The sequence below is a fragment of the Sesamum indicum genome, linkage group LG6 (genome assembly GCF_000512975.1).
Source record: "Sesamum indicum cultivar Zhongzhi No. 13 linkage group LG6, S_indicum_v1.0, whole genome shotgun sequence".
NCBI classification, from domain to species: Eukaryota; Viridiplantae; Streptophyta; class Magnoliopsida; order Lamiales; family Pedaliaceae; genus Sesamum; species Sesamum indicum.
Genome location: NC_026150.1, coordinates 6,780,189 through 6,804,677, shown reverse-complemented (window position 1 = coordinate 6,804,677; position 24,489 = coordinate 6,780,189). Strand labels below are relative to the sequence as shown.

Here is a 24,489-nt window from a genome sequence, read left to right as displayed (position 1 = left end):
TTCCCTCTCTCTCTCTTTTCTTTTTGTTGCTGCAAATGAAGTTGCAGGTGAAGAAAACAACAAAAATGTCTTCTTTATCATCAGGCAATTACTCCACCACTTTGGTAAACTGCTTTTGTGGCATTAGAGCTCCATTGAGAACCTCTTGAACCAATGACAATCCCGCAAGAAGGTTTTATTCTTGCGCAAATTATAAGGTAAGAATTGAAGTTTAAGTTTAAGTTTTGTAGATGTTGGCTTATTTTTTGTTCGATTGCAGAGTGGAGGATGTCGATTTTTACATGGGATGACCCACCTATGTGTGCTAGAGCTTTGTGTGTCATACCCGATTTGGTCGCAAGCTTCAAGCAATGGAAACCGAAGCAAAACTGTTGAAGAGGAAGATATTTTGGCTTAAAGTTTGCTTAGTGGCATCATGGTTTGTGTTGGTCGGTTTTTGGATGGGTAAACGGATGGTGGTCTTTGGATGAACCGTTCCAGGTTGCTAGATTGGTAGGGACTTACATTATATTAATAGATATGGGTAAACATAAGATGGAGGAAATGTAATGGTATTTTGTGGTTTTGATAATGAAATTGAAAGCCTCAAATTTGAAGCTTTTGTGAATTATGTGTTATGTTGTTAAAGAATTATGTTAATGAATTTTAAGAATGAAACTAAAAGCCTAAAATTGCAGTTGTTAATTAATTTAGTAATAGAATAAAAGCGAAAATGAATTTTCAACCATTTCTGCACCCTTTTCAACAATATAATGAATTTTCAGCAATATAATAAAAATGAAAACATTCATTTCTGCACCCTTTCCAGCCATTTCTGCACCATTTTCAACAATATAATGGATTTTCAGCAATATAATGAAAATGAAAACATTCATTTCTACTCCATTTTCAACATAATGAGAAACATTCATTTCATACTAACATCAATTTACAACATGTCTTCACAAAAAACATGAACATTCATTTACAACATTTCTTCAACAACAACCTGTCCACAAAACCCCTAATTCATAAGATATGCAATAACAACCAATTTCTCAAGTTTCTCAAGTATGTTGAGATTATAAACAAAAAATGTTTCAATCAATATTGAAAAGTTTTTAAACAAAAGGTGAATTCCTCCCATCTTTCTTCTTGCCCTTGTCTCCGTTGTCCTTCGATTGTAATAACATATTGTTCAATCGTAATAATGTAACATACTTCTTGTCATCCTTCTCAAAAAATGTGCAGGTTGACAGAAGAGATTTGGTCTCTGGTTGTAAAGGTTATTTTGGAAATACCTCATGTCTCCCTCTCCATCGTGGTGGGGCTCTAATATTAACTTTTGGGACTGGTGGCTGCAGATGAGTTGGCGGAGGAGGCCTAGAGCTTTGAGCTGCATCTTATTGCTGGGATGCGGAAGACTTGTATGATGGCTTCCATTGTTGCTTGTGTGCAACTTTTTATTTATATCGGGGTGGCTTGAATGGTTTGGGTATTACCTATAAGGAGAATAAAATAAACCAAATAAGTGAATAATAAACAAGATTCTTGAAATTACTTAAGAATTACTTACTAAAACTACAGTTTATTGGCTTGTATGATGGCCTGCAGTACTTGAAAGTTGTTGTTCTTTCATGCCTTGAAAAAACAGTCAATATCAAGTATTAGAAGATGTATAATTAAAATGGAACGAATGGGTACTGAAGTTTCTTACCATAGACTTGTTCTCCTCAAATGCATCAGGTTTACTCATCTCATCAGTTGAAATTTGTTCTTGCATCCCCTGCAAAAAAGTTATTAAGTAATAATGAATGGCAACTTAAAATGGAAAGAATGGGTACTGATGTTTCTTACTATAGATTTGTCTCCCTCAAACGCATCATTTTTAGTCAAAGTGTCCTTGTCACCTATCTCCTTTTCAACCTGTAACAAAAAAGTTTCATAAATAAGTATGAAATTAACACACCAAAATCAGACTTGATTTCTTCTATCACTTGACTAAATGCATAAGTGACTTGTCCATCTTCTTCTAGGTTCTTCAATGGACATCTTCGGGCATTGTGTTTCTCCTCACCGCATTTGTTGCACTTGATAGTCTTTTGCACACTTTTCAACCTGTTCTGTGGCTTCCCTTTACCATTTTTTTCTACTTTGACACTATCTCATCAGGTTTCCTCCGTATAGATTTTGCAGGCCTACTAGCCCCCCTACCAAAGTTTGGTGGCAAATGAGGGATGAATTGTATAGCAGTCCATAATTCTCTACCAACCATAGGCATAATTGCAGTCTTATAAACATTTTTATAAGATGCCACACTATAGCACTCGTTCACATACTTAACAGGATCATCACCTTTACACAATATGACATACAAGTATGTTTACATGGGATTCCATTCAAATCCCATTTCCTACAAGAATAGCTTCTCTTGTCCAAATCAACTGAATGTTGTGAACCATCAAAATAGTTTAGTTGATAATGGGATGAATCAGCCTTTATGGGAATGCAATCTGCGGATTTTTCAACATTTTTCTCAACAATTTTCACAATCCTAGGACATATAACACTAGTCCATTTTAGGTCTGCCCTATCCCTGTTCTCCTGCAATCTTCTCATCAATTACTCTTTAATCCATTCAAGCATAGTGACAATAGGTTTCTCTCTAGCCTCCAAAATGTTCGAGTTAAATGTTTCACAATAATTATTCAATAAAATATCACACTTAATATCAGTTTTGAAGTGTGATCTACTCCACTGTGTAGGGGGTTTATCATCAAACCATTCTGCAGCAGTTTTATCAAGTACTGACATTTGTTTTATACACAATCTGAATTCATTAAGGGTAGTAGCCCTTGCAGCCTTCCACAAACAGTTTTTAGTGCATTCTTCAAGTTGGAATGTAGATGTCTCACACAAAATCTATGATCTGAAGCAAGAAACACTTTCTCAAATGCTTGAACTAACCCTTTTTGCTTATCAGATATGAAACACCACTGATTATCTCTAACCACCCTCAAATCAGATTTCAGAAGTTTTAAAAACCACTCCCAAGTCACCCTCATTTCTTTTCCAACAATAGGATAAATATTATTATTCGGATTAATGCCTACTGCTGTTAATAGAACACCCCCAAAAGACCTTTTAGATGACATCCATCAACACCTACCACCTGTCTACACCCCCTATTTAACCCATTTTTCAAGGCACCAAAACACACATAAAATTTGTCGAATTTCTGATCACTATCCACCCCTACCACCACTATGGAGCCTGGGTTACCTTTCAGCATTCATGTGCATAATCTTGCATCATTGAATATTGTACCTCAGGAGCACCCTCTATTGATTTTAGTGCCTTTCTTTTGGCTCTATACGCTTGATCTCGTGATATGTTGACTCTTAAATCCTGAACGACATCAACTTTAAAACCCTTGATATTTCTTTTGGATCATTTCTGAATTTTTTAATATACTTTTCTGCAAGCCATTTTGACTTTAAATTTTTAACATGATAGTCCCTTCCACAAGTGTGATTGGAATTATATTCTCTTATCTAAAATGTGCATTCATCAGTCATTTTGTGTGCATTTATCCTCCACTGACAATCTTCCTTAGCACATCTAGCATACATTTTGTTCTTATCATTTTTGGTGATTTTCAATTGCCTCCTTGATTTTATTGCATGACTGTGAATGGCATTTCTAAATTCAATTTTAGTGCTGAAGTTCATACCTAATTCAAAGGTAGGATCATATTGTTCCACAGGATTGAAAACAATATTTGGCTCTCTTGTTTCATCATCATCAGACCCCTTTCCACTCTAAAAGTCATCCTCACTCCCAGTAGGTCTTCCTCACCCTCTTCATTGCTACTCTTGTCATGATCTTTATTTTTTTCAATCTTTTCTTTCATATTAGTTTCTTCTACCTCTCTTTCTATTTGTTTTTCCAGAACCTCTTCATCAATATACTCTCCTGTTTTTTGAGTATTCATCTCATCATTTCTCAAATCTTAATCACTATTTTCAAAGGATTCAAATTCTTTCAAAATTTCCCCCTTCTTCATTAGTTAACCTACCCTCTTGAGATTATGTACTACATTCACCAACCTGACTGCCCATAACATTTCCATAACTTCAACATATATATTGATTTATTTTTTAGGAGCTATACCAATACACGCATCAAACAAAACTTCATCATTATTTACTTTGTAATACACATCTCCAAGCTTTGTGAAATATATCCTATTACCAAAATAATCCTCCTCACTAGCCATTTCATTCAGTTTTAAAATAGACAAATCATACAGATCCTCATAACCAAATTTGTACATTACATTACCCAAAAGATGTAATGTAATGGTTGCTAACAATCTGTCATTATCATCGAAAAGAAAAAAAAAAAAAAACACAAAACAGAACAAGTTAAAATTCGTACAAAATCATACAAAAAAAAAAAAAAAAAAAAAAAAAAAAAACACAAAACAGAACAAGTTAAAATTCGTACAAAATCATACAAAAAAAAAAAAAAAAGAAAACAGAACAAGTTAACAAGGTAAAAAGTTTAATCATAGAAAAATTCATAAAAAATCATACAAGAAAAGAAAACATAATGGATACATTTACACATAATTCCAGAAAATGAATACATTTACACGCACATGGGCAAAATAAAATATTCAGCAGATAAACATAAAAAAAAATATCGTCCATTGTTGCTTTCAAGAAAATAACAAATGAGACTATAGTGTTGGAAATTTTAGAACAAAAACACAGTGGACCATTTTCATTTGTTGGGACCACAAAAAATCCTAGATTTAACGCTAAAAGTCAGATTTTTTGAAAACATACAAACTTACCGTACGAAGGTGGAGGAAAATCGTTAAACTCAGGATCCTGAAGTGGCATTGCTTCAATCGGGTTTCTTCCTCCTCAATCGACGATCAATTGTAGAGTCGAGTTGAAAGAAGGATTTTTAGTCTTTCGATTTGGGCGAAATACTGTGATTTGGGGGTGAATTTTTATTGCTCTATTTTACAGCTCTCTTTTTTAACACTTTAATTTTTTACAATTTTGCCACATCATTATTTTTTTCCCACATGTCAGGCCATGTGTACTGCTGATTGAGTAATTTTGGCCCAGTTGTCCTCTTTTTTCCGCCTAAAGCCACGTGATTCGCCACGGAAGCTCCTAGGTGTTTAAGTTGCACACGTGGACATCAGAACCATAAAGCCCAAATCTCTCCACCGTGTTTTTGGACAATTTTGGTCATTCGGACCAAAATTGCCAAAAAATCAATACTTACAAGACTAAAATTGCCAGTCCTGTTCTTACAGTCCCAATTATGCCACCTCCCATACTTACGGGATCAATTTTGCAATTTTGCCTGTACTTAGTATATAATTGATTCAAATTTAACTAAGTTGGTGCGAACTAGAATTTCCTAAATAACACACCGAACTCGTACTTCCATATATACTAATATAAAAAGGAAAAGAGCTCTATATTCCCAAATGACGGTTAATGACACCGTGGCACTAATTTTTTATAAAGTCAAAAATGCTTTTCAACTAATTTATTCAACTTTTTAAATTATAACTAATGAATTAGTTTTTTTTTAACGTAATACAGTAATTTGTATATATTTTTTATTTATAATATATTTTAAAATATAAAAAATTATTTATTATGTACTCGCACGCACCCGCAACATGAAAACCCCACACCCACACCCACGCCCACATCGCATAGCCCCGCGAAAAGTACTACTGACAGTCTTCGAAGCAACCCTCCGCCTCCGCTAGGTTAAAGGTTTTTCCTTCTCTCTTCGCAATCCCGTTTCAGTCGTTAAAGTTTTTCCTTCTCTCTTGGCAACCCCGTTTCAGTCGTTGCGTTCAAGGGACATCCGGAGAAAATCTCAATTGTATATTCATATTAGTAAGAAGCAAGAAAAGGACCTTGCATATCAGCTTATTTTGCCTATGGCGTCGAAATTCGGGTTAGCCGGTGGCATCCCGGAGCGGAGGGTCCGACCCATTTGGGACGCTGTTGACTCTCGCCAGTTCAAGAACGCCCTTAAGCTCTCAACTGCATTGCTGTCCAAATACCCAAACTCTCCTTACGCGCTCGTGAGTGCGCCCAGAATCATCTTTGTATTCTTTCATGTTAATTGGATGAAGTACATTTTCTGTTTGTTATTGTTCGAGTTCTTGTTTCCAATTTGCAGGCGCTGAAGGCTCTGATATTAGAAAGGATGGGCAAGAACGAGGAAGCGCTGTCCGTTTGCTTAAATGCCAAAGAGATTTTGTGCACCAATGATTCCAACGTCTTCGTGGACGATCTCACACTCAGCACTTTACAGATTGTTTTCCAGAGACTTGATCACTGTTTGTGTTTACTGTGCTTCTATTTTGTTAATTTAATTTGTATGGGTTTTCTTGTTAGATTAATATGCATTGAAGTAATGGTTGAATTGGGCAGTGGAATTGGCAACAAGTTGTTATGAGTACGCTTGTACAAAATATCCCAACAATTTGGAAGTAATGATGGGCCTATTCAGCTGTTATGTGCGGGAATATTCATTTGTGAAGCAGCAACAGGTTGGTGGAAGGTGTTTCTTGCATTTTTACTGCCTTACTCTCATTTCCTTCATTGTATCTTGTGCAATTTTTAGCCATTTTTTGTTATTTCAGATAGCTATTAAAATGTACAAGATTGCTGGTGAAGAAAGGTTCTTACTCTGGGCGGTTTGCAGCATTCAGTTGCAGGTTTCCTCCTGCTCCATCTATATTGTTTATCCTTTTTGTTAAGATGATTTATTTGTCTTAGTACTTCACATAACATACTCTCTTTTAAGACTTGTGATTTCTAATCAGAAATGGAAGCATAGGTAACAACTTACATCAGTATGTTATCTTTTCTTTTACATTACAACTCTTCTATTGTGTATTTGTGGAGGCTTCATTGCAAAGCACAAACGAGGCACCTGATTGCATGATTTCGAGTCTGTAGTAAACGGAGTTGTAAATGGCACTATGTCATAAAGGGCAAGGGCCCAGCACCGTTTTCCAGCAATGGTGCTTGGCTTTCACCCTGCGCAGCCATGGTGAGAGGGTACCTTTTTATGCACGGTGCCTGGCTGAACGCCAGTCTTAAAAGGGCTGGGCTGGGCTTTTATTTGAAAAAGAAAACAAAACTGAAGAAGAAAACGCAAATCTGCACTAGTCTGTCTCTAGCAGTAATGTTCTTCTTTCATGAATCATGGTAATGTCTTTTTATTTTCTCTTGTTTTTTCTTTCTTCTTCCTCGTCCTTATTCTTTTCTGTCCTCCTGTATGCTACTGCCTTCTCTATCTCCATCTCTTCCCTTTCTTTCCTTTCTTCTTTCCACCTTTTCTTTTCTTTTTCTGTCAAAGGCTACTATTCCAGCTCTTATTTATCCATTTTTCTTTTGGTTTTTTGTTTTTTCCCCTGAAATTTGGTAAATTTTCGATTACTTTATTATGCTGCATTGTTGTTATTATTTAATGGGATAACTTAATTTTCTTGCTTCTATCAAATAGTTTGCTAATAAATAAATTTCTGATTCGTGCTGTAATATTTGAATCAGTTGCTGATTTTTCTTGCTAAATACATGGTTATAATTTGATTTTATTTTGAAACTTTTGGCTAGAAAGTTAAAAACCTAAGTTCAAACATTCTGATTTTGGTAAAAATACTAATGGTGTATGTAAATTATTTCGGCAAATCTGTGTGTGCTTCCATTGCTCCAAAGAACGTTGGCGCCAAGACGCTCATGCACCTTTAACAACTATGGATGAAATGAACGGGAAATTTATAGAAATTGTAGAAAAGGTGAAATATTTGTCTTATTGCTGCATCTGGCAAAGAAGAATAACATCATCCGATAAAACACAATCATTGAAGAATTAGTTTCCTATTCATATGAATTAACACCATCAATCTGGTGGTCCATCCAGTGTCATTTCTTGGAAGATATGTTTACAACAACCAATGAGATTCCTGTTTGACTCCATTAAGTTGATTTATTTTATTTAATAAAGATTTCTTGTCAAACCTTGAAATGTAAAATCAGGGAAGATTAGCTGCTGTACTATGGTGTTAAAAGTTTATCCCTAGGCCAACTTCATTTGGGAGAAATTTTAGTGCATGATGTACTTGGCAGAGATCCAGTTTTTCTGCTTTGGTGGTAACTCTTTTCATATTGGGGGAGCCAAAGGTAGAAAAGAGAATCATAAGTAAAAGTGAATTTAGTTTTCCTCTGTTACCAACATCTTAGTCACAACATCCTCTCTGGGCATTATTTACTTTGTGATCTGGATTAGCTTTTCAGATGAAATTATCTAATTACATAAAAAGTGGTGCACTTTTGATACTTGTAGATGTGGAAAGAGCAATATTTAGTAGTTGTCATTATTTGCTAAATATTATGTTATTAGCCTATTTGGACTGAGTTATTACAATTTTGCTAGTTGCTATAATGGAATTAACTGATAAATTATTGTTTGTATAGCACCGATAATATCTTTCTGAATCTGATGATTGTGTGAATCTAATCAATTATGTGTTCCTAATTGCTGAAGATATACTTTTGACCATGAAAAATTTCTATCTTCCCGATAAGCGCTTTTTCTTATTTTTTGTGTTTGTACTGATCAAAGGTTTGCTGCGGCAATGGGGGAGGGAAGCTTTTCCAATTGGCTGAAGGTCTGCTCAAGAAACATATAGCTTCTCATGGTTTACATGAGCCAGAAGGTTCTTCTTCTTCTTCTTCTGACTGTTTTCAGTAGGTAATTTGAAGGAGATGAGTTTCATATTTCTGTGGATTGTTTGGTCACTGAAGTAACTTTGTCCGGTGCAGCTCTTAGTGTTTATATATCTCTGTTGGAGCAGCAATGTAAGTTTGGTGACGCGCTGGAGATTCTTTGTGGAAAATTAGGCTCTCTTATGATGATTGAAGTGGATAAACTACGTCTACAGGTACTTTGTATAATATTCTCCTCTAGCAATGTATCTCAATGGAACATACTTTTGTTTTCACCATTTTTAATTGTGCAAAAAGATTGGTATTTTCCCTGGCGGATATTCTTGGACTTGAACAAGTAATATTGCAGTTTGTAAAATGAACTAACTTTGGAGGTCAAACACAAGTTAGAACTTAAGTTATGTTGAGCTTGTTTTTAGACTTGGCCTTTTGACCAGAATTTGTTTGTACTTCAATTTATTGATTTTTGGCATTTGTGTGGTTGTTATGCAAAAGTTTATTTATTGTGATTTAAAACTTAAAAGTACGGAAGTGTGGTGTCGCGTTTCTTATTTTTAAAGGCTGCTTTGCCTGGAAAACCAACTTCGATTGTTGTGTTTTTCTGTAGTTATCTTTTTGGATAGCTCTTATTTTGTCGTTTTTGTATAATAGATGATCTTTTTGCTTCTTGATATCCTTGATTTATGATTTGACCTGTCTCTTATCTAAAGTAGTTGTTGCTGGTAAACAGAATATATCGTGATGTATATCAGAGATTAACTTATTTGCATTTGTAGATCCTGGCTGTGGCATTATTTGTGCTTCTCGTGTGATTCTTATTGAAAGCTAGATAGCACTATGATCTCTGGGGTTGACTAGAATGTTATGATATTAGTATTTTAGCAATATTGCTCTGAACATTTCAGTATCACTGAGATCTTTTCAACAACTAGTCGTAAAACTCCCCAAGAGAGATGCGAACACAAGCTTCTGTTTGTGCACTGGTTCAGCATGTTAGATCACTATTTTGTTGAACCATGCCATAGTAGTCAGTGGCGCACGGCGCACAATGGTGCCAAGGGCTCCTGGAGCCATGGCACATGGCGCGGCGCACGCCTTTTAGAAGGATTGCGCAAATATAAGAAATAATCTATATATTTATATAATTAGTATTATTTTGACTAGATTAATGTATAAAGAGTTAAATAAGACGTATAAAACAACAAATTCAACATAACAAAACTTCATAAACTAAACAATACATACAACCTTATAGTTGAATTACTGAAAGTCTGAAACTGAGATTTCATAGCATACTTATATTACCATGCTGAGTGCTAGTTTCTTTGTTTGCTTATCATTAGACGTAAAAGAAAACTAAGGTTGAAATAATTGTGTACTGCAACCCCAAAGATCTGAAATTTGCTTGAACTTGTGACACATCTTGAATTCCTAGGGTGGGGACGGTTAAGAGATCAGTGAGTTGCTTTTATATTTTCTGCAGTTAAGAACTTGAGAGCCTCTTTAGTTTCTCATCTAAAGTTAAGATTGAAATCTGCTAGGTGGTGTGGGCTAGCACAGATGAAATCAGCATTTTACATTGGTAGTTTGATTGAACTTTGTTGCAGTTAGTAGGAAAGATATTATAGCTTGCAAGACACACAACCTTAAAATCAAATTTATAGTTCTATGCACGTTCTTAGAGTTTAGTGGCGTGATTCATTAGTTTTTGTGTCCTTTTTGATGCGTTTTAACTTTACTTATACAGACCCCTCTATGATTCTGTTTCTGTGCATTCACCTGTGAATTCTCTGTAGTATGGTGAACTACTTCAAAATATACGTAGAAATTTTTGGATGCACTTACTATCAAACAAAAAACTGTTCCAGAGAGTTTCCGCCTTTAATATACTATGGATTGCTTGTAGTATATTGTTCATGAAGATTCTCAATGCTCCAACTCTGCTTGCTGTCCTGGTAGTTTCCTTTTGTCTTTGTTTAAGCTTGTTTCCTGTAACTTTAAGTTGACAGGGAAGGCTTCTTGCTAGGGCAGGAGACTATGTTGCTGCAGCTGATGTATTTCAGAAAGTCTTAGTACTATGGTATGCCTTATAAACTGTCAATTAATTTAGTTGCATATAATTTTTGTTGCTTATTTATATCTATCGTCTTTTTTTTCTCGGGCAGCTGGTTCCAAGCTATTTTATGTTTGAATCGTCATCCATGCAAATATTACATAAAAGCAACCAATCCTTGAAATATATTGAAACAAGACTAACTATATTACTTTAATGTTATGTTATTCAGTACACCCGAGGGGAACCTAAGAATGTCAGTCCAGTCTTATTATTACCTTTATACATGTACACTTGTAAAATTCTTTGCTTACTTTTGACTATGATTCCTCTTAGTATTTTGTTTCTTTATCAAAATATGAAAGTGAAATATATATAAATCCTTGAGTGATGTACATGGGTCTTTTTCACTTTTGAATTATTTGCTATATGTTGCTTTTTTTTTTTTTTTTTTTTTTTTTTGCCTATGTTCTTTTCTTTTGTTGTACTAAAAGATTTGAATATAGTAAGTTTGAGAGATTTTGTTTTCCTGTCTTCAGTAATTTTTCCATTATAAGTACTATGTTTTCCACAAAAAGTAATAACAACTGCATGTTCAGCTTACGAATGACTATATGTCAAACTTGGAAGCTGATCGTAAAGATCTGACCCAATATACCTTTAGGTCAGTTTGGCTGTGTTCCTATACTGACCTTTTTAAGATTCTGAGAGTTTAGTATACTTTAATCTTTAATAGAAAGTGTGACAGTATTAGTTCTTGTATGTAGACTTTTAATCCTTGTAGTGTTGTTAAACTTTCCTTTTCAAGTTTTGGAATTGGACAGTGTTTAAAGGATTTGAGTTTTCTTTTCTTAATATTACTGAAACATCTTCAAAGGAAGAAGCAATATATTACATCACACTAATATGCTGTACTTTCTTTATGCTGTCATTTTTCAAGTACATTGTCTTGAGTGATGCACTTGACACAAATCTTATTTGCATTTGATAATTTCTTTTTCTTTCTTTGATTTGTAGTCCTGATGACTGGGAATGTTTTCTGCAATACCTTGGCTGTTTGCTGGAGGACGGAAGTATCTTCATCAAAGACAGTGATCCTATTCATCCATTAAAATCCACGGAGTGCAAGAATTTTCAGATATCAGAGGAACTTGTAAGTTCTTGTAGTTCCCTGTTAAAGCTTAATGATTATACTTTCTAAAGCATTTGACATGTTTAACTTTTGTTTTCAGTTTGATTCCCGCATGTCACAAGCAGTGGACTTTGTACGGAAATTGATGGTGGAGGCCAATGATAATTCTGCAAGATGTCCATACTTGGCTCATCTTGAAATTGAAAGACGAAAGCTTCTGTTTGGGAAAGGTGATGCTGACAAAGTAGTTGAGGATCTGATGCAATATTTTATCAGGTTTTGCTGGCCCCTCCCTCTGCCTTGCTTGTTGGCTTATTTTCCACTTTCATCTGCACATCTTTCTCTCTGATCGATCTTGATGTAAAGAACCTGGATGACTGGTGTCACTCTATATTGTGCTTGTGCTGACTGGTTGCTTTCTAGCTTGAATTTTTTTTTTTTTGGGAGAAAGTTCATGTGGTGATACTTGTGAAATCAGTCTATTCGTGAATCATGCTTTTGGACTTACCTTTAGCACTAGTTAGATGAGCTCAACTTATTGCATTTACTAAAATAACAAAAGTGCAGAATGCGAGAAATGGTTGTGGCTCTACATATGACTTAATTACCCCTGAATTGATAGCTAATTGTGATAATTTCTTTTGACAGTTTTGCAATTGTCATTAGTATTTTGCTTCTTTACTCATACTAATGAACGCTTGATTCTGTGGAGACAGGTTTGGGCACTTGGCTTGTTTCACGTCAGATGTTGAAAGGTTTCTTGAAGTTCTTGATTACAATAAGAAGAGTGAGTTTTTGAAGAAACTGGTGAAGGAATGTGTAGGTAGCGTGAGCGGGCCAACAAAAGAACTTGGGCAGTCTATAACTGTATTCAAAATCCAGAACTCAATTGGTGACCTATTTGCTCTACCAGTTAATGGTATGCCTTAGCCTTGAGCCATTTCATTAATGACTTTATCTGGTCGGCATTTTCTTTTATATAAATTTTGGATTGTTTTACCATTTGATCGCAATTTGTTTCATCTAGGAAGATCTCTCCTTTTACCCTTTTATTTGGTTCAGGCCTTACCTGATGAAGCTTATTATGGAATAGTATGTGGATTATGTCCAATCTTCTTTGCTTCAGCAATTCCTTGCAAAATTGCTTACCATCCGCAAAATTGTAGTTGCTTGCTTTTGTTTCTTTAATACTTTATCTGCATCTTATATTTTATAGTTTATTTTTCTTATATAATGTAGTGAACCAGAAATCTTAACGTATTGTCACGACTTCCGTGGCAATTATAATTTACTTTATTGTGCTTATTTGACAGACCTCGAGGACATAGCTGTACGAATGATAGAAATGTTTTGTAAGAACCTTCCGCTGTCTAAAGAGTTAGATGTTCAGGAGAGTATGCATGGTGAAGAGCTTTTGTCACTGGCATGCAATGTTTTGGTTCAGGTACTATCTCATGTGCTCCAGTTGTAATTTCTTGGGCATTTATATTGCACGACTGGTGCCGGAAACTTGCTTGACTATTGTACTTTTCTTATTGAGTGAGAAAGGATGCTTATGTTTGAAGCATTTGTTATCTTAAACTACAATTTTGTTTACACCTAACTTTTGCCCGGACAGTTTGACTTCAGTTCCACTTGTATCCCTTGCTATTTGCACAAAGACTTAGCAGAAAATTGATGGAGCTAATACTCTGATGTCCTAGCTTATTATTCTGTGTCTTTGCTTTTGGTACATGGAGAGAGATACTACAGCATGATATCTCACAAACCATAATCTATTGGTCCAAGCTATACATATAGATATAAATGGATGAAGCTCAACTCCCTTGAGAAAGAACACGTAATCTGGTCTCTTTAATTGGAAATCTAATATGAGACTTTCTTGAAATGACCTACTTTTTGCTATCCATAAATGCCATACTTTATAACTGATTGTGCTGCTTCTGGATTTTGAATACTCATGTGCTTCAAGCTTTTTTCTATGTTAGTTGTCCCTGTGTTGTCTGCTAACCTTGAAAGTTTTTTAGCTGTTATCTTGCTTAGAATTCTTAAATAGTACATGGATGTATGTAATGAAGATTACCTGCTGACAGTGATTGATGGAGGTTTTCATTTTCAGGAATCATTCTTTAAATTCAGAATATTAATCTCTCTTCCAAATTGAATTTCGTTTTTGTTTTAGGGGTTTTTCGAAATGTTAATGCCACATTTTCTGGGATTTTTTTTGGGCTTAAAACATTCTCACTAAATTGACCCGTAATTTGTCTTTTTCACAAATTCATTTGGAAGGACTTGGGCCCACTATCAGTTTATCTTATGCTTTCTCCAATTTATATATCTATACCTGTTTAACCCACGTCATAAAATTTGGATATGGTGGAACTGCTGCCCGTTTCTATGCTTTATTTGGCAAAACATTTCGACTTTGGTGCATTTTTTGTTAAGGTCTTCTGTTTGGTTTACCATATTTGTGGCATGATGGAACTTTGAAGTTATGTTGTGTCAATTAATAATCTTTTTCACCTTGTGGCTAAGCTTTTCTGGCGCACAAGGGATCTCGGCTATCTGCTGGAGTCAATTATGATTCTGGAGTTTGGTTTGGCTATCCGAAGGTCTGATGTTTATCTTTCTTATATCGTTGTCATTACTTCATGACATTCCTTAACTGTCAGCAAACATGAAAAAGTATTCTTCCCTTGTCAGTGGCAGAGTTGCTGAAAGGAAATTTGATTTTGTCTCTTTAGAAAGCTTATAGTGGTAGAAATAACAAAAGGCAGAACTAGAAAGGAAAAGTTTTCAGGATCTGATATGCTTTAGTGACGGTGTATGCTTGTTCTTCAAGATTAATCTCTCCCATGGAAATGAGAGAGTAACATATACATCATCTAAAGCTGAATTTTTATGTTGCATGAATGATAGTTGATGCTACATACCTTTGCAAAATAGAAATGAAGTAAGAAAGTGATTCAGTTCTCATTCTGGACGTAAGCCAGCGGCTTAGCTCAAAACTGATAAAGGCTCCAATATGTATGCAGAATAATGTGCTTGTTGTGATTAAAACTGCATACATGTCTCTACAAGCCAACAATTTTCACTTCCTGACCAGGACTGAAGCTGGGTTGATATTACATTTCCAGATGCAATCAAAATCCAAGTCATTTGGCTGTCTCATTCTCCATAAACATCTATTATGTGCTGATTGGTAAATGGTTTGACTAATTAGCAGACTGTAGGAACTAACCATGGATCATTTAATGGGCACAGTGAAAATAACTGAAGTGAGGTTAGGACCTGTATGTGTGAGGATACTTGTCTATGACGTAGTTGAAGATATGGAAAGCTCCTTAGATTTTCTTTGGCTGAAACAGTAAATGAGAGGAACTAATACAGAAGATTTCTGGGATTTTGAAATGTAGAAGTGAACAAATTTAAGATACCTAGGCTGTAATGAGCAGTTCTGGGATTTAAGATACAGAAGAGTTCTGGACTGCTATCAGTCTCAGAATTTTGTGATCCAGGATTGTCACATCCTATCTAGAATACATTTCCAAGTTTAACACACATTATCTACATAGATCATATGGATATCTCATAAACTTATCTTTCAGGTATATAATTGAGTATTGATTTAATCCTTTTTGTTGCAACAGTGATCGGAAGTTATAGTATCTTTTATGTGACCAAAATGGTTCTACATTGAGCCCATATTGGGTGATATCTTCAAGAATTAAAATGCTATTATTCTAATAAGTGTGAATGTTAACCAAATAACTTGTCTGCAATTTTGGTTTTAGAGCAAGAAATATCTCACCAAGTATTGATTTCATATATTAAACTAGATATTAAGTCTTTCCTTATTTATCCTTGGTCCCAGCAATTATGTGCTAGTAGTGGTTTATTGCTTTTTCTCTTCCATTTTTGTTTCTCTCTATGCATTTTTATCCTTGTCCCATTTCTTCTCATTATTTTTCTTTCCATTTGCGGTATCAATGATCCGGCAACTACTTTGATTCTTATTTTTCAACTTGTTTCTCATCGTTTAGTACAGGGAAATACTAGCTTCGTCGAAGATATTTTATTTGCCATTAATTGAATTATTGTGGGGGTCTTATTGCTGATGATTATGGGAATGGGATGTTCGTGGGCTTATTGAGAGTCGTCTGAAGGGAGGTGACTTTTGTGGTGGTCGGGAGAGGGCTACATAAATTTCAGTTAGTCATATAGTTTTAGGCAACAAGGGAGATGGATGTTGATGCCAAGTGCTGCGGGTGTTGCTCATGTGTCTACCTTTTCTGGAGCACGTCTTGGCTTGTAGTGATACAGTTTCGGTTGTGATGCATTCTCTTACTTTATAAGTCTAAACGCCTTGGGGAGTCTTCGGGAGAGCTTATAAAAAGTGCTTTTCAGAAGTTGGCTTAAAAAAACCACTTTTGAGGTGTTTGGGATGCTAGCTTCTTGTGAAAGAAAAACACTTTTAAGCCAAAAGCTAGAACCACCTTTTTTTTTTCCCCTCAGGGGGTGGGGGTGTGGGGTTGGGGCTCTTCTAGTTGGTTTGGCTTTTCTGTAAACAAATTCGATTTCCTTTTAGATTATTATTATAATAATGTTAATTCAAATTTACCGTTTTTAATTTGTTTTCAAAATTGCACATCTAAAGTTGTGGAATAATTTCAATAATTAATACTAATAAAATTTTACTTTTACATATTTAATATTTTAGAGTTTTTATATTTTTTGGCAATATTTCATATATTTTTATATTTGTTATATTATCTGATATTATTCGAAATATATAAATAATTGCTATGATTAAATAATAAAATATATTTTTTGACAATCATGCAAGTTTATATATTGTATATAAATGAACATTGAATTTTTCTATTGGTAATTTAGTATTAAATTCTTTAATAATATAAATGACAAATATTTATAAAAATTAACCATGAGATATACTAATTGAAACCAAAATTATTATTGTTGGTGGAAAGATTATTATTGAAAATGGCAAGTGACGATATTAAGGAAAAATATCTCCTTTTATCACATGGTGACAAAACGGCATTTAATCAATTAAGCTTCTTTTAGAAGTGCCTTTTCCCCTAACCCTACCCAATTTAGCTCTTATATGCTTTTCACTGTTTTACAAACACCACCCATTGTTTATTCTTCTGAAACTTTCAACTTTTTCGACAAAAATAACTTCTCCGAAAGAAGTTTTCACAAATACTCCCTTAGAATCGTTGCGCCTTAAGTGTATGACTTTGCCCTTTACGTACAATTTTTTGGGTTGCTTGCGTACTTTGTAACTGAAAAGTAAGGCTGTGCATACATCCGTGAAAGACTTGTGCGTAATCCCCCTCTACTGCCTCGTTGCAGCTAGTATCATACTCGGGCAAGCCCACCTTATTTATTTGTGAAAGTCTTGGGTCTGGTCATTATATCTTGATTCTTGTAATCTGAACTTATACAACAAATGATCATGGTATGGTTAACCTTTCTGGCATGCACACCAAGACATGCACCAAGTTTAACAAGTTCAACGTTAGCAAGCCTCAATAGAGTGCATATAAGCTGTGTGGTATACCACTTTGAGCATTACGATACTCGACAATAATCCAGAGACCAACATTCTAATTATATTTGACTTTACATCCGGGACATACCCGAAATTTAAAGTGGGGTATAACTTATTTTAGGCGTTTTTTGGGACTTCAGCACGCCTTTTATAATTTTACTGAAGCATGATGTAACCAGGGTTTCTGTCGAGACCTATTATAAAATTGTGTTTGCAAATCTTTACCATGGATGCTTTTTTGTGATGAGTGTAATAGCTTTATTCCTAGAATACACATTATAAAGAATGTAACTTCTACATCTAGATCTAACATTTAATTTTCTGGTCATGTTCCAGAGATATGTGTGGCAGTATAAGATTTTATTTCTGCATCATTATTCTTATTGGAGTTCCCTTCATTAGCTTCATTCTGAGAGTACACATTATACACAATGTAACTACATCTAAATCTAACCTTCAATTTTCTTGTCATGTTTCACAGATATGTGTGGCAGTATAAGATTTTATTGGTGCATCTTTATTCTTATTGGAGTTCCCTTCCATTAGCTTATGAACGGTAAACCAATAGTTCATTGCCACCAGATTTCGCAATTTTTGCCAAAAAAATTTCAATCTATGCTGCTAATTTATTGTTCTGATTGTTGGTGAGGGGTCCATGTTGAAGTCTTTATTAAGTTTTCTATTCCACTGAAGCCTAGTTTTGAGTTTGTTTGTTCTTTGCAGTTATAAATCTTTGGATGTGAAGAATATTCTGCTGGAGACAGTATCTCCCCACATTTTACCGCAGATGGTAGCATCTCCACTGTGGGCAGATTTAAGTGATCTCTTAAGGGAGTATCTAAAATTCATGGATGATCATTTTCGAGAATCTGCAGATCTTACATTTCTTGCCTATCGCCATAGGAACTACTCCAAAGTAAGTTGAATGCTCTTACTACTGTTTACTTATATTTAATTTTTAATAACATTCTTGGGTTTGTTGTCCCTTTTCTCTTGATCTGGAAATGCTCAAGGCAGATCCAGCAAGCCTTGGATTCACTTCCCCGCTTTCATAAAAGAAAGAGCATCCTACAGCCCTCGGTGTTTATCTGTAGAATGTTTCTTTATTTTTCATTTTAGCTAAAAGAATGTACTAGTACCTTGATAACTTAGTTTGTGTTTTGTTTCTATTGTTGGATGATAAAGCATTTTGAACGGTAGATTCTCTCTTATGAATATGGATAAAAAGGTACTGCATAAAAATTAAATTACTATTCATTATCGGATTGTATATTATCAACAAAATGCCAGCGTCATTATTTGACACTGGTAACATCAGATGGACCACATGGAAACAACACGTGATAAGATATGACATGCTCTGTGAATGAAAACCAAAAGATTTTACACCTGCCCAACTTTTAAGTACAAATATCCATACACATTTCATTTTGAAATGACTACCAATTGAAGTTTCTACTCTCTTTTAGATACACTTTCGGGAAACATTTTAGAATAAATACGAAAAGAATCTTACTTCCTCTACTAGAATTTTGTTTAGCTGGATTACGAAATTCCACCAAAAAGAAGATTCAAGGGTATCTACATGGAATTTCTGTTTGCTTACCATGTAACATATTTGACCATGCTTTACATGATTAATAACTTCATTAAACTGTCATTAGAAATTACTAAACATCTTGGGCAGCATAGCTCGCATTTAGTAGATATACTGCCGCCCATATTTCGGCGCAGCAGTGCCTTCAGAGTGTAATTATTAAACAGATCTGTGATTGAAGTTCTTTTCAATCACCAAGGGAAGTCCATGTGACATTTTGTTAATGCTTTTGGTTTTTGGAACTTGAAATCTCAAATGGCTGAAACATGTACTTATCGTAAATGCATATTTTTGTAAAGGTTCTTTACAATTTCCTAGCACCATTTCAGGTTTTGAGTGGTGATATTCTGAGGTAGGTTCAGCTACCGATCAAGAAAGTATGATCTACTAGAGTCCAAAATAGTCATATATTTAGCAATCTAGTGAAGCATTAGTTAGCAAAGAAAAATGTCTCCGTGCTGCCTGAAATTTCCGTTGAGTTACTTTGTCTTATTTTGTGAACATGGGTAATATTTAGTGATCCAAAATGTAAAAAGACAACTTATAAAAGATTCTTTCTCATGAATGAAAGAACTGGATATAATTCTACCTGTGTCATTACTTAAATAACATGTCATTTTTTTTTCTTTTCTGTGAGGTGATAACATTGTTATAATTCCTTCTTTGTAGTTCAATACTTAAAATTCTTGATGTTTTTCCATTAGTTTAAGTAACTTTCTTTGTTATTAGAAAGCTCAAAATCCTTTGTTTCTTTAATATTTTAGGTAATTGAATTTGTCCAATTTAAGGAAAGATTGCAACGTTCCAGCCACTATCTGATGGCGAAGATTGAAGCACCAATTTTGCAGCTAAAGCAAAACTCAAATAATATTGATGAAGTGGAGGTTATTATATACCGCAGTATTATTTAACTTAACTTCTTGCTGCTTTTGACTTTTTTTCCCTAAGTGAAAAGATTCTGAACAAAATTTATTATCAGTGCATCCTGGAAAGCTTGAGATGTGGAACTCACCCTCTTGAGCTCTCAAATGAGATTAGAAGCAAATCGTTGACCTTTAATGAAGACTTGAAGTTGCGGCCTTGGTGGACACCAACTTCTGATAAAAATTATCTCTTGGGTCAGTATGCTCCTTCTAATTGCATTCCATTACTTTATCCAAGGATACGTCGATAAGTCCTACTAACTGATTATTATCTATATTAGTGCTTTTTGTTAGTCTGCCTCGTACCATCTTATCAACAAGCTTTGTCGGTGCTTGCTTGTTATAGTGAATTATAACGAAATTTAATGAGAGCCTCATGTTTCCAGGACCCTTTGAAGGAGTGTCCTCTTGCCCTAGAGAAAACACGGTATGAAAATTCAGCTTTCAACTTAAATCAATGTCTTTATTTATTTATACATTTTTATGGTGATAAGTTATAAGTTCAACATGTAATGCCCCATTTTGAGAGGCTCAAGGGAAGTAAAAGCTTAAGAAGAAATTTTTTATTTGAATAATGACATCGTCTCAATGATAAATTGTTAATTAGTTTTCTGATTGACCTCCATAGTAAACATAATTATTAAAAACCTGGCTATTTTTCAGTTTTCCCTTTTGAGTTGGTTTGGGTCAACTCTTGCTTTTCTTATGTCAAAGTTATTTCTTATTAATAGTTCCATAGTAACAGAAGGTTGTTCTTATATGGTTTAGATTCCTCAAAGGCTTGGGAATTTGATGGTTACGTTGTCTTCTAATTTTATATACTTGAATGGATTTTAGCAGAACTCAGATCTTATGAAAACTTTATTTTATCTTGTTATGGGATCCTAGGATGATTCAAAGTTTCTCGTATTCCACTCCATGTTCTTTCATACCTTGAAACTGATTCAGCACATAAAACATAATTTATCTTCTGATTTTACTGGTTTTGGACCCTAAATTGTTAGCTAACCAAAATGATGGAAAAGAATTGGGTTATAGCTGACTTGTTTGACATCTAGGTAGCTAACTGTCTTCGGATAATATTTGCCGTGTTTTTCTGGCAGAGATTTTGCTTGGTGTGCCTGACAGGTTTTACTAATTGTCTCTGCCGACAAACTGTTATATTTGATCCTTTTTTGAGTTCATTAGATAATATAATTCTATTCCCAAATCTGAACGAGGTTATAATATATACGTAAATGTTCGCAGCATAATCAGATCAAACAAACAGAGGAAAATGTTGTTAAAACAGTGGAGAAGAGGTCTCTTCTTCCGCGGATGATATATTTGTCAATATATTCTGCGTCGGAGTCTGTGAAGGAGAATCTTGAAGCCAATGGGGCTCTAGTTGATTCGAAACTATCGTTGGAGCTGAAAATTTTACTTGAGCGCTATACAAAGATCTTAGATTTTTCATTCCAGGATGCAGTAGAACTTGTCCTTGGGTTTTCAAGTGGTCAGAAACCCTTTGAGGTATGTTCTTTTTCATTTTACAGTGATTTTGATGTTTCCTAGTTATGCTTACTTGTGCATTTTATAGCCCTTCCGTGAATAGTTGTTAGGTCAGAAGGGGTAATGGGTATCATGGCATTTGGGGTTTCCCTGCAGCAGTTTTCATATTTTGTTTCTTTTCCTCTCCTTGAATAGAACAGGAAAAATTGGTATAGGAAAAAAGAAGGTGATGCAAGAGAAATGAACAGGGTAAAAACTATATAGAAACAATTTAGGAATAATATTTAACATTCTTTCTGTTAGTTGATTAAAAATCAGTCAGTAGTATTTGAGGTTGAATTTGAGAATCTTTTGCTTCACCAAGGTCTTGGCATGATGATAAAATAGTATATTTTGTAATACAAAACTTTAAGTCGAATGGGCTTCTTATATATACGTACTTTAGAATCTGGATATTTTGTGTTTTCTGCTTAAGCATTGTTATATCCTTGTTGGAGGACCTGAACTTGGCATTTGGAACGAGGCCTTAGTGAAATCTCGCTGTAATGTTTTTTAAATACATGTTACTCATGAGTTGGGGACAGAAACTGATACCGGGAACAGGTACTGCACATATCGTGGTTCACACACAAATAGATTGTTATGGATTTAGCAATTAGTCCTCAATATGGTTTGCCATGAATGCACATGCGTATGCAAAATAATACCTCGGCTTCTCCCAATTCACCAGGTTGCAATGAGGAGGAATTTGGCCATAACATGATCCATTTGTCTGAGAGCATTCTTGGGCCTGATGGATCATTCATTTTTCCAATACATCAAATAGTGGATTTCATCAAATATTTGATCAATTACGTATTAATCAACATTCAATTAATTGCTTCTGTTGGACTTATTATGTGGCGAATGAATCAAATAATATATAGGGTAAATTACATTGACACCCCCTAAAATTAGGTCTAAATACACAAACACCCACAAAATTTTGGCTAGTGAACAAGGGGTGTATGCATAATTACAACTACAACTAGAATGGGTGTACTAGTAATTTTGCAAATGGCACAGCATGTGGACCTAAAATCAAGGGATGTCAATGTAATTAATCCTAGTAGATATGATTATATTCCTTTTCAATTGGATTATGGTTATGAAATACCATTAGTTCTGCGTATTATAATATCCATACAGCAATTCGGTGAAGCATAGAATTTCCTTTATTGCTTTTCTTTCTAGCGAGAAAGTTCAATGAGTGTTTTAAAATGTCAAGCTGCAAATAGTTATTTCCGAAGATTTGACTATCAGTTCCCAAATGGTACAATGAAATCACATTCGCAGTTAGAAAGGTGTTCTTAAAGGCCCCTGCCCAGCCGCCAAGTTTATGGAGAAAGATTTCTTCTTTTAGGCCAAGAAAATGATAGTTCACCCATTGTCGATAGCTTGCTTTTATAACTTATCATTGAATGACCGCATTTTCTTTTGAGATGAGTTTGTGCATACATGCAAACTATCTATCCATTATTTATGATATGGATTTGAATAATCAGAATTTTGGTTGCTGTATTCTATTTCAAGGGTTGTGGTAGTTGGACTGAAGACCTACAGGCCGACATATTCTTGTTTTGTTCATAATGTCTAGTACAAGGCAACTCACTATGTTACAACTTTGCTACATTGCTTGTGGGAGGAATGTGTAACAGTTCATTGGCTGTATAAGTTATAAGCATTTTTGAGCACCTTATTAGAGCCCAACAATATTGATATGTGAGGATAAAGACCTAGTTTCCCACCTCTGTGTAAAAGAAATATATGACTATTGATCTGGCTTTACTTTTCATTTTGCTTATGTTTTTTAAGTTGAATTAATATGTCTAATTACAGCCTGTCTCTAATGATTAATAAACATACACTTTGCGCAGGCACCAAGTCCAGATCTGATTGACTGGATGAATTTCGCCGTGTTTTTGAATGCTTGGAATCTAAATTCTCATGAGATTAAGTTTTCCGATACAGATCCTTCTAGTACTAGTACCTGGAACCTTGTGAATATTATGTTTAGGAAGTATGTCACGGAGACGATTAGATGTACAGGGCCCGTAGTGTCTTCTCCAGGAAGTCATCTTCCATTCCTGGTGCAGCTGGTGACTGAACCCTTGGCTTGGCATGTCCTAATCATCCACTCCTGCATACGGTCTTTGCATCCTTCAGGCAGGAAGAAAAAGAAGGGGGGATCCGTGGACCAATCCAATACCCAGCTATTGCATGAGATGCAAAATTCAATCCAGTCTCTCTGTGATACTATAGAGATGGTTACGAGATGGTTAAAAGAGCAACTCAACACACCTGATGATGAAAAGGTTGAAGCTCTATTCTCCTCAATTCTGAGAAATGGAAGAAACGATGGACCTGGAAAGGTCTTCAATATACTCGAGTCTTCTAGCTCACTGGTAAAGGATGTTGAAGTTGGTGCTAGGATTCTTGAGGCAGTGCAGTCTTGGAGTCCTGCTGGTGTCGTAAGGAATATCATTACTGGGCAGCGTAGTTTACTGTCAGATTTCCTCAAACTTTGTGAGTTGAAACTCAAATCATTGCAGACTGTTAGACTCCAATTGTAGCTAAAACTTGGTAGAACTGGTCTGGAGATGGAATTGAGTCGAAGAGTCTCTCCTCCAGGTGATGATTTCTTTATCCATTGTTCTTTTATGGATTTCAATCGGCCTGCAACAACTATTTCCGACCTTGTTAAAATTTTTGTAGTTTGTTTTCTCATTTAGGTTTACCTCATTTTACCCGAACATGTATGGAAAATGATAGAGCTCAATTTTTCGAGATCCATCAAGATTTATATTTTGAATTTTTGTGTAAGATTGATCCGTATTACCCTATGTTGTAAATTGAAATAAATATTTTTTTTCCGGGAAAGGTAACAAAATATACTTCTCTTGTTGTCAAG

General features: G+C 34.9%; 1 protein-coding gene and 1 long non-coding RNA gene across 2 annotated transcripts; one reads left to right on the top strand and one right to left on the bottom strand.

Annotated features, from left to right (window-relative positions):
- LOC110012200 lies at nt 1,010-4,968 on the bottom strand. Its single transcript, XR_002287370.1, has 5 exons — nt 4,841-4,968; nt 1,837-1,905; nt 1,697-1,765; nt 1,556-1,620; nt 1,010-1,481 (listed from the first exon to the last, which is right to left on the bottom strand). It is a non-coding gene; the product is annotated as an uncharacterized LOC110012200 (long non-coding RNA).
- LOC105163918 (N-terminal acetyltransferase B complex auxiliary subunit NAA25) lies at nt 5,709-24,489 on the top strand. The gene is made up of 19 exons (XM_011082450.2): nt 5,709-6,109; nt 6,208-6,367; nt 6,462-6,580; nt 6,674-6,748; nt 8,662-8,755; nt 8,862-8,980; nt 10,775-10,845; nt 11,836-11,971; nt 12,051-12,226; nt 12,667-12,869; nt 13,264-13,394; nt 14,486-14,562; nt 18,010-18,084; nt 18,252-18,444; nt 19,890-20,009; nt 20,105-20,243; nt 20,435-20,475; nt 21,297-21,560; nt 23,456-24,489. The coding sequence occupies exons 1-19, from the start codon at nt 5,963-5,965 to the stop codon at nt 24,149-24,151; spliced, it is 3,036 nt and encodes a 1,011-aa protein (XP_011080752.1). The 5' UTR covers nt 5,709-5,962; the 3' UTR covers nt 24,152-24,489.